Source organism: Columba livia, chromosome 11 (assembly GCF_036013475.1).
Source record: "Columba livia isolate bColLiv1 breed racing homer chromosome 11, bColLiv1.pat.W.v2, whole genome shotgun sequence".
Taxonomy (NCBI): Eukaryota; Metazoa; Chordata; class Aves; order Columbiformes; family Columbidae; genus Columba; species Columba livia.
Window position 1 is genome coordinate 11,792,470 of NC_088612.1, and position 20,031 is coordinate 11,812,500.

General features: G+C 37.4%; 1 protein-coding gene across 12 annotated transcripts in view; it reads left to right on the forward strand.

Moving 5' to 3' along the window:
* The window catches only part of IQCH (IQ motif containing H), an 82,182-nt gene that overhangs the window by 15,432 nt on the left and 46,719 nt on the right, over nt 1–20,031 (forward strand). For 3 of the 12 annotated variants that reach the window (XM_065076759.1, XM_065076761.1, XM_065076764.1), the window contains exons 1-9: nt 1–116; nt 810–926; nt 1,261–1,358; nt 1,706–1,799; nt 5,666–5,788; nt 16,319–16,430; nt 17,155–17,283; nt 18,223–18,437; nt 19,705–20,031. The exon at nt 19,705–20,031 is cut by the window's right edge and continues 225 nt beyond it. In XM_065076759.1, the coding sequence (XP_064932831.1) occupies nt 72–116; nt 810–926; nt 1,261–1,358; nt 1,706–1,799; nt 5,666–5,788; nt 16,319–16,430; nt 17,155–17,283; nt 18,223–18,437; nt 19,705–20,031 (1,260 nt within the window). In that variant the 5' untranslated portion in view covers nt 1–71. The remainder of the gene's footprint in view (nt 117–809; nt 927–1,260; nt 1,359–1,705; nt 1,800–5,665; nt 5,789–16,318; nt 16,431–17,154; nt 17,284–18,222; nt 18,438–19,704) is intronic. The other 9 variants (XM_065076760.1, XM_065076762.1, XM_065076763.1 and 6 more) reach the window with 8 other exon arrangements.

The following is a 20,031-nucleotide window of genomic DNA, read 5'->3' on the forward strand; positions in this document are numbered from 1 at the left end:
CCCCACGCGGCGAGGCGGATGGTGCGGTCCGGCTCGCGCGTCCCGTTGCCAGGGCGAGGGCGGCAGCCGCCATGGCCGCGTTCGCGGGGCGGGAGGCGGGAGCCGGCCCGGTGCAGGTGGGTCCGGGCAGCGCTCAACCGGCCCCGTCCTTCCCCAGCAGCCGCGACGATGAGCCCCCGGCAGAGCCCTTCTCCTCGGGGAGGGCGCCTCTCCCCTGGGCTGAGGCGCGGGCGGCGCGGCCTGTGAAGCTGCCGCTGCTGAGAGGACTGGCGGGCTCAGCCCCGCGTGAGGGAGTGGCCGCGGCGATGCCTGCGAATTTTGGATAAGGGCTTGGGCTTTAGAAACGTGATAATACTTAGCGTCGTGCGATCTTGAGCTTTTTTGGCTAACACACTTAAAATATACATTTTTGACCTGAGTTGACGTGATCCCCTCACAGGCTGCCTCTACTTTTCAGACCCTCATTAATGCTTTCGAGATTTCTGTAGAGTTCAGGCAACTGCACCAAGAGAGATGTTTGAAATGTGTAGGAAAACATCGTTCCTTGGCCAAGGACGTCAGTCCCGAAGTTTATTGCCATTGTTTTGTGAGATTTGTTTTAAAATTAAGAGTTTTTTCAGGCTTGCTGCAATCTATGGCTTTAAAACCGTTTGATTTTTATTCTCTTTTTTGGTGAAGTACAAAAGTATGGGAAATCATGCATATTTTTTTCCTGTATTTAGGAAGCATTTAATTTGGATCAAATCCTGCTGCATAATCCCACGTATTTTGGTTATGGGTATGATGTTTTGTCATAACTTGCTTTTTAGGTTCAAGAAGACCTTCACAAGCTTAAAGCGAAAAATATCAACTTGGAAAGAAATGTAGAAGCTGTGGATATTAGTGACCTTGGAACAGTAACTGAGAGAACTGAACTTGGGCTGAGAGTAAGTAAAACAGAGCAGATCCAGAAGATGATTCAGTTTTTGCCATCTCTGTCAGTAATTTATTAGAGCACATGAGGCCATGTATTTGTCATTCTGCAAGATCCCTTCCTGATTACCAATGATGGGATTCACCTGACAGCACGATTCAGAATGACGGTTTCCTTTTGGATCATCAGAATTAACAGATCTTGTGCCCATTAGCCAAAATCTGCTTTGGTCCAACAGAAGCACAAAGCCTATCAACTTTTCAGTCGACTGAAGATCTGGATTGCTAAATTAATGGAGTTAAATAAGTTAAACAAGTTGTCTAAACATTATTTTTTATCTCTAACAGAAACACACAGAAAATTATTTAAATACTACAAACAGACAAGTGTTAACTATTTCTTCTACTGATAATAAAGAAGTACATTTAAAAGAGTCCCCTAAATGGTAAGTGAAACAGCTGTTTTATTGCAGAGACAAATGTAAGCAGCAAGACAGAAAACCTGTGGTATCAGAATCCTGTAAAGCAAATTGGCCAGATGAGGTTATTTTGGTCATTTGCTGTTTTGCTTTAATTTTAAGTTAAATAAAATACAAAAGTAAATGCAGTTCTAAGTAGCTACTACAACCTTCTGCTAACTCTTGTGATTATTTTTTTTTCCACTAAATGCAAATTTAAATAGAAATGCAGTCTTTTGAATTCAACCAGATGGAAGCAGTATGGGTTTAATAGGTAAAACCAAAGGAATTTTAGAAGACCTCACTTTTTTTTTTTTTTTTCCTTTCTAAATCAGGGGCCTTCATTTTGGTGCTTCTCAGAAACAGCTTATTCTACCACGAGTACCTGTTGAGCCCGTGACTGCATTACGCATTTCTCAAGGTTCACAGGTCTGAAATAAGATACTACTTATTCTGCCAGAGACCATGTTAAATGTGTAGACTGGTGTCTAGTGGGTTACCAGTTGATCCCATTCTTTATTTCCACACCCCCCGCCCCCAAGCATATTGTTAGAGTTCTGAAACCAGATGTTTGTTTTGCTTTAAGGTCCCAGTCTTGCAAATACCGTCTGCTTAACTGTGATTCTGCAAGTAATGTGTGTAAAATAGATGGAACTATATCTTGGAATAGCATGAGCACAGATACAAATGTTTGTGGTATTTGAGACTAAAAGTGATTCCCTTTTTTGTTTTTGCATGAAAGACATGCCAGATGTGGGAAAGGTTTCGGTAGGGTGGTCACCTCTCTGATAAATGTAGCTTTTCTCCTTGAAATCCAATTTTTTGCAGTTTTTATGAATGAAATTCCTGTAAAGTCATTTAAAGCCTTCTTAAAATGTTTGTATCTGAAGTATTTTTGCCGTTTTAGTATAAGATGTGAATTTTGACTGGTGCATTCAAGGTGGTTTCCTCAAATATATTTTAAAAACAAATGAAGGTAATTAGTTGAATTGTAAAATACCTGTTTTTACAATTTTGGGTTACTACTGTTTAAATTCAAGGAACCTCTGAGCGAGGGAAAACCTTAAGAAGAGGTTCTCTGTAGTTTTAACACCATTACCAGAAGGTAGGGATTTAAGCTACTTGAAGTGATATAACCAGGATGAGCAGCTTAACACTTATATTGCTGATTAGCTTTGGAAAAGAAGTCCCAATATGAACTAGTATTAAAACATTGCTTACTCGTGAATTGATGGATTTTTTTTTTCCAGGTCATATTCCAACCCTATCCTATATGAATCCACTTATTGTGAGGAAAAATTATCAGAGTTCAGCTACTTTGTAACCTCTGTATTATCTGTGGTCTTTCAACTCCTCATGTACACCAATGACCTTAATTTACAGAAAAGCACATGCTCTGTCCACCTTGACTTTGTCTTTTTGTTTCTGATATCTCTGACATCCACTTAGAAATATGTATCCGGTGACACAAAAGCTAGCCCTAATTTCCCATTATACAGAAAATGGTAAACAGTGCTGTTTTGCCAGCTGTTCTACATGCCTGGCATGCCAACATAAAAAGCTTTTATTATTAAATAGTTGTGAAATCCAGCTGGGAAATTGTCACCTACAATCCCTTACTTCTTTTCTTTTCCTTACTTGTAGCTATAAACAGTTCTGGGGTTTTTTTTTAAGCATATTTTTGTGTTTTCCAAAATTCCTTTCCACTCAAAAGAAATCTTAGTGAACTGAGTACTTTTCCATTTGCAGACAGTGTTTCTGAGTACATAGGCTTGAAGAAATCAACATTTCAACTCGTAGGGGTTCTGAGAGAAATTAATAATTCACGTAGTAATATTTTCGTGCTTTGCAGTCCTTAGCACACTGTATAAGAGTGGAAATGGAGCATAAGTTGTGTTTGTAGTAGTCAGGATAAAACAAGGTTGGAGTCAAATAAGCACAGATGCTATTTTCACATCTGCATTGCTGGAATACTTGTCAGATGGGAAATAGCTTGCCCACAGGTGTCAGAATAGGCTTAAAATTATTGTGTACTCACACATACAGTATTTCTGAGTCATACCAGCAGCCAGATAAGACACTGCAAATCCAGCTCACAGGGGAATTGTGAAGCACTATCCCCATTTGGGGTGGTTTTTCTTCCCCCCACTATGTCTTGTAGTTGGATTTCTTCTTCTAATAAAGCTTGAGAACCATAAAGAGGTGTCTGCCTTGTGCAGTATCTGTAAAGCCTCTGTATAGCAATGGGTGAAAAGACAATTGTTACCCATAACTGCTATGTTTATGAGTTCAAGTTGTTTTGTTCTTTTTTTTTTTTAAAAAAAAAAAAACATGCTCAATTAAAAACACCTGAACTGGTGCTTGTATAGCTTTGTTCTTTAACTTTTGTCTTTTTTTTTTTTTTAAATTCTCTTATTGAGCATTATATTGGTAATAATGCACGATTTCCCCACTATTGTCATCATTTTTTTATTCTGCATCAAGATGGTTCAGGGTGGCTTAAATTGAGAACTTTGGGTAATGGAAGATGGAAGAGACCCCTGACACCATCAACTCCTGCAAATGTAGAACTGTCAGCATACATCTAAGCTGACAAAATAACTTTTATCAGTTTTTTTATGAAGTATTTCAATTCTTGTTGTCATGTGTGGAATCTGACACTCCAGCATTGATCATTACACCGTCAATCTGAGTGGGGAGTCTGCATTGTAAGTCGTCTCCTATTTTAATTGAGAAGATACTCAATTTTCCCCCAATTCTTGTTTAATAGCACAAGCAGTTTCCTTTCTGTACAGTGGTGTGTTATAGTAATAAAATAAATACCACAAAATCACTGATGAGATGAAAATTGAACTTTCTGTCTCTGTGCAGCCATGTAGGTAAAAGAGTAATTGGCTTGGATAATAACTTACATTCTTACAACCCCAAATCTAAATGAGCATCTCATTGATACATCTGCTTGTAACTACTATCAAAAGAATATAATATATTGTGCAGATAAATTAAACTGTTTTTAGTGCTCTCACAAAGTAATAGAATTGTTTAATCATTCAAATATACCTCTAATGATTCTTATACCTTTTTATGGCATATTTTGCCTTTAAAACAGCAGAAGTCTCATAAATTTCTGGTTTATGTTTACATAATAGAAGCATCAACAGAGAGTTACTCTTTTGAAATATGTTTAGTTGGATCTTACTATGTAAGGGAGCTTTTTGTATCCCTGTATCCACATAACTGGAATTCAGCACATACGCTGCCAGGCTTCCAGCTTCTCTGAATGACCTTGGCTCTGTTGACTTCTCTGCTGATACGTTAGTCTCTGCCATTTGAGGATTATTCCATATTCGGTATTGGTTGATAAATAAACCCTGTTGGATGCAGAGTCCAGTTAGTGATGTTATTCCAATAAAAGTATTGGGAGATACTACATTTGATTCAGATCCAGGTGTCAACTAAAGAACATGTGTTAGGATGAGTCAAAATGTCTTCAACTTAAGAAACCTCTACTCTAGTAAAAATATATGGCATCACTTCTGGCTTTTATCGAAAAGTATGTGCTTTAGATACTTCTTATAATAAGAAGAAACTTGAAAAGTCTCTTTTCTGTCCATCGGGATTTAAATAATAATATTTTTATTAGCAAAATAGTTGAATCGATTCCATGCAGATAACACAGTACATTAAGAAACTGCTATGTTCTAATTCTTATTACTATAAGGATTTTTTATTTCCTCGTTTACTTATAAGCAAGTGCTCTGTCTGCATTGAGTCAATGGGCCATAACGGATTCAAAGAAGCTGTTCTGGTCCATCAGGTCAATGATTCATGAATTAAAGTCTCTGGCAAACATGGCTGAGGTAAACTGGAATTTTATTATCATCCGTGGGAGGAACATGCATATAACACCCTCCCAATAATAGGATGTTTATAAAACATTTGATGTAACACAGGTACAGGGTATTCACAAATTACCTGTGTTAATCGAGTCAAACCTGATTGTCCTTTCCACTTAGCATTTAACTCAAAGGTGCACAAATTTGGAAATTTCAGAGCTTAAAATTTAAGTAATTGAACAAATTTTGGCAAATCATATATGTGGGTAGTAGTTGTATGCCTTGCGAAGTCGTCTGTCTAATCAAAAGGCTGTTCTTCATTTTTGGCCTAGTTCTGTGTGGATAGCCAAATAACATGAATTTTTATCATCATCTTGCAAATTTATGAATATTAGCTAATTCCTGCTTATAAACACTTCTGTGCAATTATTGTAAGACTATGCATATTATATATTTCAGCATCAGCTGGAAATGGATATGAAAATTATGCTTGACCTAGAGAACATCAATAATAAAGCTGTTTTAAATAAACAGAATTGTGAGACCAGGCTGCCACTTATAACTAAGAAAAAATCTGCTCCTGTAAGTAACTTATATTGTCTTATTGGTATTACTATATGCATTACTTTTCACTATTAAATTTAATACGTATCAGACCTAAATTAAAAAAAAACCTGAAAGTACCTCATAATTTCCTACTTTTTGACACTGGTATGTAACAATCAAAACATTTGGGGTGACAGTACTGGGGAAACAATAACAGGTTTAGGTAACAAGACCCCAATTCAGCAGAACTATAAGTAGACATGGGAAAGTGCATGGTAATTAGTCTCAGTAAAATCAAGGAGTGAAGATAAGCAAACGGGAGCCCGTGGAGTTTAGGATGTGACCCAAAGATCAACGGAAGAAGTAAAAGGGATTTTGCTGAAAAGAATGAGCTGCCAGTTGTTCATTCTATGGTCATTTCTTAAAAAGACAATAATACATCAATTTTCAAACGATAACAGGAATGTTAGGAATGTGTGAAAAATGCTTGTACTTTGTTTTGATGTTCTTTTTGATTGGCTGAAAAAAAAATCCTGCCACAGGGTTGCTGGCACTGACCCCAAATCAGTGTCACCGAACCAAAAAAAATAGGGGTGATACTGGAAGAGAATCAGAAGCCTAGAGTGACTATGTGAATTTAGATGTCATTTACATCTTTTCTGAGCTGGTTTGAAGGAAATGTCAGGTTCTACTTCTTAGCTCCATGCTGAGAGCACTTACTTTGGAATATGAGAGACAGATTCAGACCCTTTCTTTCCATGTCTTGTAGATCCCAAGTGCCCTCACTGTCCAGCTACAGGATATTCTGAAGTGTGGCCTTTTTCTTCTTTCTAGTCAAGCTGTTTTCCATAGTACAAAACAATTGTCTACTGAGATAAAACAATTATTGACTGTGCACTTCCGCAAAACTCCCGGAAGTGCTGCCTGACTACTGTCCATCCCTTCTGTGTTCTTTCTGGTCTGAGAATGTTCAAAGTCTAAGATTACATCTTAATTCTTCCAAATTTGTGTTCTGCAACTGATGCTCCTCTTAAATAAACAAATGAACATGAAGATGACATTTTCTGCAAAGGATGCTTTGAAAAAAATTTAATGGGCATAGGCATCCCTCCAAAGATCAATTACGTTTACAAATTTAGCACAGCGTTTTGGTCCACATGAAAGAATATGCCCAATGGTCTCCCACAAGGGTGCTCTTCTACAATGTAATTTATGTAACAGAAGCATTGTGCAGCAAGCCCAGTGCTAGAAGAGACATTCTAGCCTATTTGGTTTGAAACATAAACAGAATCTGTGAATGGCACGGTTGTAAGCTGCCACTTATAAAAAATGATTTTTGAAAGCTGTTGCCCAGGCTAAGAGGTGATTTGTCTAACCCTGTGATATAGAGTTAATTAGAAAAAAACATCATGGCTAATAGCTTTTTAGAACCACTCTAAAACACTCACAGAGAGGAATATTATACTACTGCAGAGAGCCATGTGTTTTACCACCCTCACTGAAACATACACTGAGCTGAGAAAACTTCTTAATGTTGGCTTAAATTACAAACGTTTAGTGTAAATTAGTCAAGCTCTCTGATACATATTTACAGTTGCCAAGGAACGATTTATGACAGGGAGATGGGCTGGAAAAGCAAGTAGGTATTTCCTATCTCTAATTTATTCTACAGCGTTTACTGAAGTCAATGCTTTTCAGAAGTTTTTGAATCCCACAACACAATCTGTGTTTTGAAATGTTCTAGTCTCACTGGGGGTAAAATTTTGCAGTTAGATTTGTAAAATCCACTACTGAGACTGTGAATTCAGGCATTTTTGTTGAATGTGATCTACACTAGCACTTAGAGGAATTATAGTTAGAGATCACCAATAGTAACTAAAATCAATTGATTTATAGTTGCAGGTCTAAAATTATATGGTCTTTAGTTTTGGAAAAAAAATCATTGAAAGTAGCTACAAGAATTAAGTTAGGTGCTACCTACCCTGTTTTTGCTATTCAGCCATTAGAGGGCAATATTTGTACGCACACACGTGGGCACACAAACATATACCCATGTACGTGCCCTACATATGTACGGGAGGTCAAAGATTATCTCCCCCAAAAAAGTCAGTGGCAAAAGATTCTCATGGAAGTAAATTAAAAACTAATTGCTTGCTTAACTGTATTCAGGTTTTTGGGTTCTTTTCCATGAGTTGTCAGCATCTGAGTTTTCAAGGAGACCTGAGCATTTAAAAAAGTGATGAGATTAAAAACTCACAGGTTTTGAGGTGACTAGATAGGTCAAGCACAAATCTACATGGACTTTTTATTATCTTGCCATTTGAGTAGTTTGAAAAATTATTAGTAAGGATCTCATTGTTTTGTGTAAAATGTCGTCTTTTCTTGCTCTTTTGGTATTGTAAAACTGCTGACGCTGGATTTTATTTCAGAAACTAAGAACAATTAACTATTGCCGTTTTGTACTTTTTGGGTCCTGATGAACACTAATGCTTCATCCTTTGTAAAGTTCTGTAATTATCTTAAAATGAGGATTCTAATTCTATTTGAAACACCATGGGCAGACTGGCCATCACTTTATTTTGTAGCCTATATCTGGATAACAAATGAAAAATTACGAGTAGATAATTATTAAATATGTATACTTCCTATGGAGTATCTAGCAGAACAAATGGTAATCTGAATTGCAGCAAAAATAATTCTGACAAACTGCTGCAATGTAGAAAAGATTCACAACTATACTTTTCATTTTCATAGTACTGCTGTTCTTTTATGGAATTATACTTGCACTTTTCGGTCCTTGTTTTCTTATAAATGTATATTATACTGTAAACTTAGGAACCTTTTAATTTATTCATGAGGTAGAATTTAATATGGTGATGATTTCTAGCCTTTATGAGTTGCATCTTATATAGTCTGTCTCTAATGGTGATGGCAGTGATTCTGTGCTGTGGTGTATTTTTTTTTTAGCTAACTTTTTTGAGCACAACCATTCGAATCATATGCTCAGTTATTCTTTTTTTTTTTTCAGTATTTGCATGATGCTAGTCACTAATGTTTGTCGCTGAAAGTCTGTTTGTTTCCAAAATTATAAAGTAAGGCAAAGCATGGCAATTATTTTCATTTAAGTGAGTAGAAGTGGTACAAAAAGAACAGGTCTTGTGGTCCTCAAACCCTGATTGTGTTTTAAACTGATGCATATGGCTCTAATTACCATCAAAACATAATCTGGCAGTGGTAGCAGAATGGGACTTAAATTGGTGTTACACTACAGTAATTCAAAATAAGCTTGTTGCATTTGTATTATGGTATGTAATGGTAATAACCAGCAGAATGAATTAATAAAATCTTCTTGTCACTAAAAATAAAAAAGAAATAATTTGTGAGAGAGAGTTAACAGATGACGATAGTCAGCATCCTTTCAACCTAGAAATGGGAATGTGAAGGTCACCCCCATCTCAGATGACAAACAGAGAACATTTTGTTGGTAAACAAATTAATCTTTGGAAAGGTCACCATTTGTTTTAAGTTTTTATCCAGTTCTTGTCATCTGGAATTGGAGTTTGACTGTCACGTTGCAAGGCAGGGGTGCAGCCGAAGCTGCAGAAGCTGTTTCTGTATATATCAGCATTCCCTGACAAAACTCGATGCCTGATTGGGATGCTATGGGCTGCTGGTTTACAGCTGTCTCTGGACAAGAATGGAAGCCCACCCCTGAATTCCAATAAGTTGGTCCTGCATATTCTGTTCCACGTAAGCTGGCCCTTTGCCCACAAGTAAAATGTATTGTAGTTCGAGTCGGCAATTATTTTTCTTGCTTCCTTCTGCTTCCGTTGCCTTTTTCAAAAAGCAGATGTGGGATTCACCCAAGTTCTCCATCTATTCTCTTTTGCACCTGTTATGGCAGAATTTTGAGAGATGCAAATTTCTGAGAGCCAGCAGTAGGCCATAAAAGGAGCAATGGTTGATTTTTCCAAGTACATGGAATAATGACAGATCAGAGCCGTCTCTGGTTACTTTAAGAGTTTAAAGTAGGTAAGAGTTACATATAAAACCTGTTGTTGAAGATGCATAGTTGCTCCATATTGAACGTTCAATGCTGGGCTTTCCATATCAGTTTGACTTTATTTTCTGCACATAAACAAGATTTGAGGGAAATATGTATCAATATCTTAGTATTACATGTGAGGGAAACTGTATTAATCATTAGATGAAATGCTAGACTGTGTAAATCAGAATGAGAAGGGCAAATTATAATTTTCTATACAGTTTTCCTACTCTGCAATCTCCTTGGATAAAAAGCCAACCGGTCGTTAAAATTGTTCGTGTTTTAAGTCTCTTACAGACACTGTTACGAATTTGACTCACGTGACTTTAGAATAGTTCCACTGACAGTGGTGAGGATCTGTCCCTTACTTGGCATTTGGTATTTCTGCAGTGAATTCCCTGTGCTGGTTCTTAGACTTGGAGGACCAAAATCAGGTTACTTGAAACCAGAATTAAATATTTTGTTTACTGTGTATAACTAAGATTTTTTTGGCTCAGATGTTAGAACAAGATTATATTTCCTGATAGGAACTGATAGATGATGGAAGTGTAAGTGGAATTGTTCTTTGATACTGCCTCCTTGTTTTGCTGTGCAAGTACATCAAGACAGAAAAAAAATACATCTGTTTAGACTGTAAGCTGGGAAACTATGAAATGAAGTCCTACAGTAATTCTCATCTAGATAAAACCAAAGCTGACCTGATCTATTGTGGGTAGTAGACTCACAATTAGACTTTATGTCCTACAGAGATCACTTCTAATCAACATTTCTATTATTTCTATGATTCTGTGATTGAGACCAAAGAGTGAAAATCACATCACATTTCTGTCTTTGCTCCATTTGGGTTTTTTTTACAACCTGAACTGATTTTCTCCCATTGCTTAAAACTTTGATACCTTTTCCTTCTCCTGCGTGAACAACAGGCTCTGTTGATTTGTAACACTTAGGGGACAGACCCACCAAACCCTCTCAGCACCCTGCCATACTAACGCAGGCATTCTTTTTTAATTAGTTATCAAAGCAGCTTTGCATCTCTCTTAAAGCAAGTTTAACTAAACCCTCCTTTCTTAGCTTGCTCATATAATACCATCACCAGGTACCTTCAAAAGCCTTGCTGAAGTCAGGTTAAGCAGTAATTACTTTTTCTCCCCTATTCACAATGCTTACTAACCTGTTGTAGAAAAATATAAGATTGGTCTGACAAATTTGATCTTGACAGGTTAAATTTCCAGATGTTTATAATTAGCTAGTTTGGTTATTTAAGAAGTTTTCCAAGAATTGTAGTTAAATCAATAAGGCTAGAATTCCTCAGCAGATCCTTTACCCCTTTCTAAGATAGGCGCTATGCTATTTTCCATTCTGCAGGCATCCCACCAGCAGTTCTGAGATTGCTTTACACAGTTCTTTAGTATCCTAGAGGGTACTTCATCAGGATCAGCCAGTTTGAAAACTGATCTGGTTTACCCCTAAGGTAGCCTGAGTCATCTGCCCTTTTGCACTAAAATTGACTTGATTCTGCTCATAACCAGCTGCTTTTTTAATGATAGTTATGAATGTACTTAATGATGTCATTTTTTATTAGCCAGAAGTTTCTTTCTACTTGCATCTCGTTTTGTCTTACGTGTTTAAACAGGAAGCAGTCATTAATATACCCAGTTCTGTGTGCTTTTTTCTTCTTTTGAGACCAATGATGAACATACGATTTATCAAGTTTGATGACTTGCTATCCTTCCTATCCTCCTTCATCTTTTGAATAGTTTGTGCTTGTTGATCTTATACTTTTTATGTGTGAGCAGACAGTTCAACAGAGTTCATATTTCTTGCAGTTAGACTTGTCTTCTACAAGTTCTTTCCTGCCACTTTTCTGAGCACATTGAAAACTGATTTTAGTTCCATTGATTTTATTTTGCTGTGTTTCCTACTTCCTTTTGTAGGGATTATGAGCTGTTTACACCAAATCTTCATTGGAACTTCTTTAATAAAATATATTAAAGTAGATGGCAATTTGGAGAAGATAATAATGAAATGATAGATTACTGTGTTATATACTTTTTCCGCCATTACTATCAAGCTCTGTTGTTTGCTGTTATTTACTTACCAAATCTCATCTATCTAATCTTCCTGGTTGATAAATTGTAGTTTTGATGCTCGATAATAGTAATCTTTTCTCTGTATTTAATACTGGTCTCTGTTCCTTTACTGGGGGGAAAACAGATTTATAAACATTTTTAGAAAAATTAATTGTTCTAGTTAAATATTGCTGTCTAGGTAAAAAGAAAACAAATAGAGAACTAATTGGAAAATCCCTGTGGTGTTACAACAAGTGCCCTATTTAAGATGAAGAAAAAAATCAAGTGGGAGAGGTTTATCCACAGGGGAAAAACACTTTAGAAAGGGTAATAGAATTGTTTTTCTCGTGTCCCAGGTTAATTACACTCAGAAGCGCTTGAAATGAAAAACATAGTTTTTCAGCACACTCCAAGCATATTATCAGTCAAGTGAGCCTCAGTGTGCACTGCAAATCAAGCACTCCCTTCCAGCCCTATAAACCTGGCCTTTCAAAGCACCCCTGATGAAGCAGGCTGGGTGCTGACTTCGGAAAAGTGCACTTGCTGAATCATAATCTTCATCACGAACTTCACTATTTGTGCAGGAAAATGTTTGAGGTTCCAATCACCTGGCAGCAGTGATGCTTTTTTGGGTTCTGCCAGAGCGGAACTGGTGAGGTGCCGCAGGTTGGTGTGGTGTAGGGTTTGTCTTTTGCTTCCGTGCTGGTTTGGGTCTGTCTACCCTGCAAACATTAAAATGCGAATTAGGAGCTGCCAGTTCTGCAATATGTGGTGTGCAATTCCCTAGATTTTATATTTATGCTGTAAAAGCTGGAGGTGTGAGGAAAGGTTTTGAATTGTGCTGATGTAAGCAGATGGAAGTCTATGGAAAACCTTTAGAAAACATGCAATATTTAATTATCTTTTTAAGTTAAATCACTGAATAGTGGTAATAAAGCTACATAATGATGCAAAAAGTAAAACTTTTTCTTGTGGTACTTAATAATACTTATTGGTTTTAAGGTCTTATTATTTTAATTGAGTAAATTACATTACAGTTGCATCTGTCCTTATTTTATCAGGACACCTGCCATGGACTTTATAGCAACTGAAGGATACAGCAAAGAAGAATTAAATATCTATCTCCAATTAAAAAACAAACAAACAAACAAAAACCCTCTAGGCTGCTTTTGAACTTGTACACTCTGCTTGAATTGCTTTTCTTTGTAGCTTATTACATCTCTATGCAAACAAATGAAATAGATATGTTTCATAATGTTGTTTATTATAACAAAACTCCTGGGATGTAAACTAGGATAAAACTGACCAATAGTAAAGGCTGTGCTGCTTTACTGATACAATAACAATAGACTGAAAAAAGAGTCACTGTTTAATTAAATTTCTTCCTTTTTATAAATTTTTGTTTTGTCCTCAACAAACTGCTGGGGATGTGAGTGAGTAGGAAAGTGTGATTTATTATTCCCTTTTCTCAGTATCGAGCCACTTATATGCCAGCTGGTATAAAGTTAATCTTTGTTATATGCTTATTGCTATTTTCTTGGAACACAAGGACATGAAGATTCATACATCTAGATCCCTTAAAGCGTAATGCTTCATAATGGCCACAACTGAAATGATTGCCTATGATTTGTCTGAAAGTTTCTCTATTATGATAAAGCGTATATATTTTTCTATCTCCCTAATGTCTCTTGTGGACAGTGTTATTATACAAATTAGGAGGAAAAATCATAATAGTTTATTCTGATCTATCTCATTTACCTATTAGGTTTATAAGCAGTTCTTTAGAATTGCCTGTCCCTTTCTATGGAGTTAATGGTTGATGTTATTCACTAATTATGACACAACAGTGCTCAAAGATCCCAATCATGGCCTGGATCCTATTGTACTAAAAGCTGTACATGAGCATGATAATCAGTCATTCAAACATACTTATTTTAAGCCAGGAAGTCCCAATGTGCTCTATAAAAGAGGTAAATACCATTATTTCTACTTTGCAGGTCTGTCAATATTTCCTAGCTTTCTGATTGTATGTATTTACTATTCTTTTAAAGCAGTTTATCATTCATAATGAAATATATTTTTTTAAAAGCAAATTAAAAAAAATTCCAGCAAGTGGCATTAGGTTGTTTTCCATATAGCTCATCAGTAAGGTTCAAACATTTTCTTCCAATGTAAGGATTTCTAATCATTAGACTAGTGGAGTAACTGCTAACAGATCGTTGCCTGCAAAAGCACAGGATGTTTATTTATCTGGGCTTCAGAGATATTTTCTGACTATAGATGAGGCTATGGGACCTTGAGGTGAGGAAGATGTGCCTCGTTGCATACGAAGCTGTTTGCTTCCTTTTCCCAGTTTCCCCTTTTCCCGTTTTTATCTTGCCTCAGTCCCTCTGTTCCTTGCGATCATCTTCTGTGACTGCTTCCAGAAAATATTGTCGTTTTATCTGCCGATTCTCTGCCAAGCTCTTTGTCCAGCCGTCCCAATGTTCCTTCCTAACCCTGGTGTGCCCAGCTCCTTTTCCTTTTCCAGTCCACCTGCTGGCTTTCCTGTTTGCTCAAAGACCCAGTACGTCTGTCCAGGGACCTTTCTGCTTCTGGAGACTGAGGATATATTCAAACTTGTGCCTGGGCACTTATTTACCCCATTCATTCAAATGTAGTCGCTTCCTTCTTGTGTTGCCTGGGCCCAGCATGAAAGTTACTGGAAAACCTGTAAAGTTGTGGAGTTGCAATTGCAGAGAAAGTTTTGAGCAATATATGTATTAGATTATATGTTATGTATATATTTTAACTATTTTTTAATATATTAGAGCACACCTGGTCCCTAGGTAGTTTAGCTGCTAAAACTGATAAACCTTTATCTATATTTCCAAAAGTCTGTTGGCAGAGTGAGGTTTGACAGACTAGTGTTAATTTTCCCTTTTGCTTCTGTCAAGGTTTAAGGCAAGGCAGCAATAAACCAATAAACAGACGCTCCCTGTTACCCTCTTGCCTCCTGCCATCCCTTTTCTTTTAGATCTGAAAGATGATAGGGAAGATAAAAGAGAAGGAAGAGAGACTTACACTTCAAGTTGGAAGGTTTTAAAGGGTTTTACTAATGCTACTAATAAGTAGAGAATATACACAAAATATACAAAACTAATCTGGAATGCTCGGTGCGGAGTTGGCGTCACCCAGCAGCAGAGCTGGGTGTGTGGAGCTGGCGGCTCCAGCAGGTGCAGCTCAGGCACCCAGAAGTCACGAGTGGGACTTCACAGCAAACCGGAACCTGGTTGCAGGGATGCAGGGCCTGAGGCCTGTAGATCACATGCAGACAGACAGGGTCCTCTCTAGATTATCTGTGTCCCATTTTTCTAGCATCAGCCAGGCAAGGGAAAGGGAAAACACTATTATCTTCTGCTGGTGTGGTTCACTCTCACCAAGTGAGAGATCTCGATGATGTTACTTGCCTTGCAGTTGCATGTGGTGTAAAGCTTTAAACCCACTGAATATCAAACTCTCTGTTTCTTTAGGAGTTGAATACAACCCACATTGCAAATGGAATAGTATTAATATGTATATTCATAGTCAGAAAGCAACTTGAAAATACTTAAGATATTGGAGAGAAGAAAAAATATTAGATGATAACAGGTGCTTTGTATTTATAATACTGAAGTATAAGGTGGTAAATATATTCTTTTCACTATCCAATGCTCTATATATACAATAGAAAGTAGAACAGTAAGACACATGATACAATATTACTGTTCCACACCTATGTGTGTCACTGCTTGAATTCCCGGCACTTGGAACCAGCAGGTTTGTGTTTCCAGGCAAGCACAGGTTAACTGAGGAAGGAAAGGAGCTTTAATCCTCGTATTAGCACAGCCAGCGTGGCACATGTTTCCACATCACATTACCAGGCTGTGTCATTCCCTTCTGTCCTTGAGGAACTCTGGAATTTCAGAATTCTTTGATATTTACCTTGATACTACCCTGATTTGTGAGTAGTTTTATGTATTGTAATTCCATTGGTATTCTTCCCAGCAAAAATTTATTTACATGTTTGAAAGGATTCTGTTTTCTTTCTGGTGCCTTGCCTGTGTGTGCATTTTATATTAATATATTCAAAGGCTGTTCTGCTAAGAAATACGATGTTTACACCATACTCATTAAAATTGATCAAACTTCTTGTGATTCCTTTATTAACTAGTACACTGATTTTGCATAGCAGAAGTCAAAAGACATCAATTGGATTTAATTAACTCTATTTTAAATTACTGAAGTAATGATAGTAGACAATACCATAGCATGTTCATAAGTAGTAAAAGCAGTGCTTGTATTGTTACATTATTAAATCTTAATGAAACTATTCATAGCAGAAATTATATTTATTATTTATTATTGCGGGAGTAGAAAAGTGTGTCTATGCAGATCCAGGATTTCTTTGTTAAAAGAAGATTCTCTTCCTAGATGAGTAGTCAGAAGGCAGCGAAAGGTCACACAGTCAGCAGCCTCTGGCGTTTGCCTGCCTCTCCTCACGTGGATTCTCCCTTACCCCTGTTAGAAGATGATGTGACAAAAGGTGAGTCACACAAGCCCACCTGGGTGCTGTTGCCACCAGCTCTATGCTATTAATACATGAGCAGTGTTGTCTGCTGTTTGCAGCAGGTAACTGATAATCAAATTTTCTGGCACCTCCAAACTCTCGTACAAATTGCGATCTAAAAAGTTGCAAAAAGTGGAAATCAACTTCAGGCTACTTAATGTTTAGCTAAATTAGGACATAGCACATATTATGTTGAGCGTAATATCTTGTAATTCACTGAGTTCAGTTGCTACTGGAAAGAAGAAATGTGTGTGATGGAGGATCCTTGTATGACTAAATAAGTGATCATGATTGATGTCTGGTTATTAACCATTCAGTCTTAACTAGACATGCACTTGACTATTTTAACAATCAGTCCATATTCATGTTTACATTCTGGTTTACAAGAGTTAATTCTCATCTGTTCTGTATATCAAATCACCATTGTACAAGCACATAACTCCTTCTCAGCATCAGCACCATTACTATGTGTTTCATGAATTTGTCAGTTTTTGTAGGCAACGTTCACCTTCCTTGGAGGTAAAATATTGAATATTGAAGAACAAGAGTCTTTCAATAAAACTGCTGCTTTTCTAATTTTGATTTGGCATTGGAAGAACTTAAATCTGCCTTTGTTAAATTCTTTCTTTGCTATTACTAATTATTTTTCTTTCATAGCTGGAATGTATATGAATTGTTCAATAATGTCATTTTCTTGTAGGTATTCTGAGCCTAACTGAACAAAGGCTTGTCCCTCCAGCAGCCAAGATAACTCTCCAGACATGTCCTCTTGTATCCAAAGCGGTGCCTTTCCATGAATTTCACAGGCAGGTCCAAAAGTCAGCTCTAGGTGAGTGCGAAGGATTGATAACAACCAAAAGTTGCATCTCCAGCTTCACTTTCAGGCCTTTGTTTTATCTCACAAGGAAGCTGCTGTTCAATGAGCCCTCAAATTCTTAAAAATGCTTAGTGCATAAAGGTGCACACTAGCATCCTACATCTTGCCATGGAACGGGAAGTAGATTTCTTAATCCTGGTGAGGATTTGGTCCCTGCTCATTTCTGAAATTCTAGTAGGTTCCTGCCTGCATGTTTTAAATTCAAAGCACCTGAATCTGAAGATCTGACCATTGGTGTTAGCGTAAAACCAATGTTTCTGTAAATCATGGCTTACAAGGCTTACAACAGCTGATGGGGCATCTGTTTTGCCAGTGTTGTTAAATCAATGACTCCTAATAAATTAATATACTCTGGGATATGATATTTTTATCTGTCACAAATTGTACTCAAAACTGTGGCTGCCGCAGTCACTTGTGGCAAATGACATCAGCATAGAAAGGAGCATAAGCAAAATTAGCAGTGAGCTCAGTAACAATCCTATAAATTTGAGAAGTTCTCCTAATGAAAAGAGGTGGCTGAAAACGAAAACTATCTATGGAATAAATTGCAGTGTAAGTGCTCATATTTTGACATTGTTATCCTGGGTGTACTGTTGGCTGGCATATTACAAACTTCAGCACATTATAGATTAAAACTGTGATACATTTTCCTATAGCGTAATCTCAGTCTTCGCAACAGCAACCTCTTCTAGCATGTTTCGACTTATGGCCACCTAGCAGCATTCCTCAGTGTTTTTTGGTGATAACTCCTGAAAATTGCAACCTGCGTAGACATGAGAGCAAACCAGAGCATGCCAGTACCTGCTTGTAGAGGGCAGAACATCAATTTGATGCTGTTGTTGCATTTCTCTTAACAATGAAACCTGTGATCAATATTTTTCTTTGGTACAGGAGAGATTAGAAGTAGGGTGGACCCTGAGAATCCAGACAGCGTCACCTTCCCGAACCCGAAGGAAGCAATTTCTGGCAAATATTCCTCTGGTAAAGGTAGCATTGCACCACTGCCATCCAGCAGCTCCGTGGTTTCAGCAAGAAAATCAAAGCCAGTGCGGATGTATCCAGCTCAACAGCTGGAATCTGAGCTTCAGATTCCCTCTCAGACACAGGTATGTAGACAGTGAGGATAACAAGCTTTTTATTCACATTTTTAATACTGTCTTTACCAGAGATGGTTTAGGAAGTAAATCACTGAATTGTTACAGGAGGATTTGAACCAAAGCCAGTAAATAGTAAATATTGAAGTAGGAAATACTTCATATAGTGCCAGTTTCTGCTTTCTCAAGTATTCTCCCTAAATTTGTTTGCTTTTCCACAGAATCTTAGAAAATAACTCTAGAAAGGATGTTACGAGGTTATCTAGAGCTCCAGGCAGAATTACCTGAACATGTAATATTGCGGACAGATGTTTTTCTAACCTGTTCTGAAAACTTTCGGTGACAGCAACTCTGCAGTCTCCCTAGGCCATCTGTTCCAGTGCTTAACTAACTATCTTTACTGTTACAAAAGAGTTTTTTAATGTCTCATCTAAATCTCCCTCACTGCAGTTAAGCAAATGTAGTGTTTCCCTTTGTATTTACAGAAGACTATAGGGGAGTTTGACCTTGACTGCTTAATGCTTGCTGTTTATTCTTGATCTCCATGCAAAAGGGACATTTCATTCTTTTTATGGCTAATTATTGTGTTCCATAGCAAGCTGTCTGGAGCTTTTCTTGATCATTACAGACTTTTTGACTTTTATGCCATTGAGGAGATATGAAAGTGAAAGAAGAGATCTGAAAATCAAAAATAAAGCGAGCTTGAGAAATGGCGGTCAAGGAGTTATTAATGTAAATAAAAATTATTACCTAAAATAGTTTTAAAATATTGCACTTGGATTGAACATCTGAGCTAATGAGTTGGTGGCTGAAGTTACTAGTAAATACAGAGTTCTGTGGAGAGGCAGGAACATTTCTGTTCTAGGTTTTACCCTGTTTGCATTGATATGGAAGGATGTAACCTGTTCTTCTGGGAAAAGTGGAGGTCGTCTCAGTGGAAGAACGTGATTGCAGTTACTTTCTGACTGTAGACCAGTGAATCACTGTAGAGCCTCATTTTAAAAGTTGGTGAATCAAGCGTAGTTCCTCTGTGGAATTAGTGTATTTCCATCAAAACGCTCATCATGTTGCATGACCTCTGAGGTCTTTGTACAGCAATGGGTGTTATGGTAAAGCCAGACTAGACTTTGTGGTTTTGATGTGTAAATCAGTATGAGTGTATTTCAGATGCATTAATTTCCACAGTTAAGTGATAAATAGTAAGACAGTAGTGTGTCTTGACCACTCATTTACAATCAATGGCAATTACTCTTAATCTGTGGCTATTTTCTTCTCACAGCCCCCACAAATGTTTCCATGTCAGTCCTTACAGGGTCCGTGTTTTGATTGCGATGTTGATGTTCACCATGGCACAATAGACCAGAAAGCTCCAGGCTTTCTGGCATTCAAGCAACGTTATTGTTCATCCTGGGAGAGCATCGTCTTTTTTTTGGAACATACAGAAAAGCTTCTCAAGGACTACGCTGTACCACTGGCTACAATAAACTGTAAGAAGTTGGCGGAAGTTGCATCAGACTTTGAGCTTAATAAGAAACCCACCAAAAGTGACATTCTGTCAGTGATAAAGAATCAGTCAACTGTGGAAAAGATCTTAAATCGACCTGGC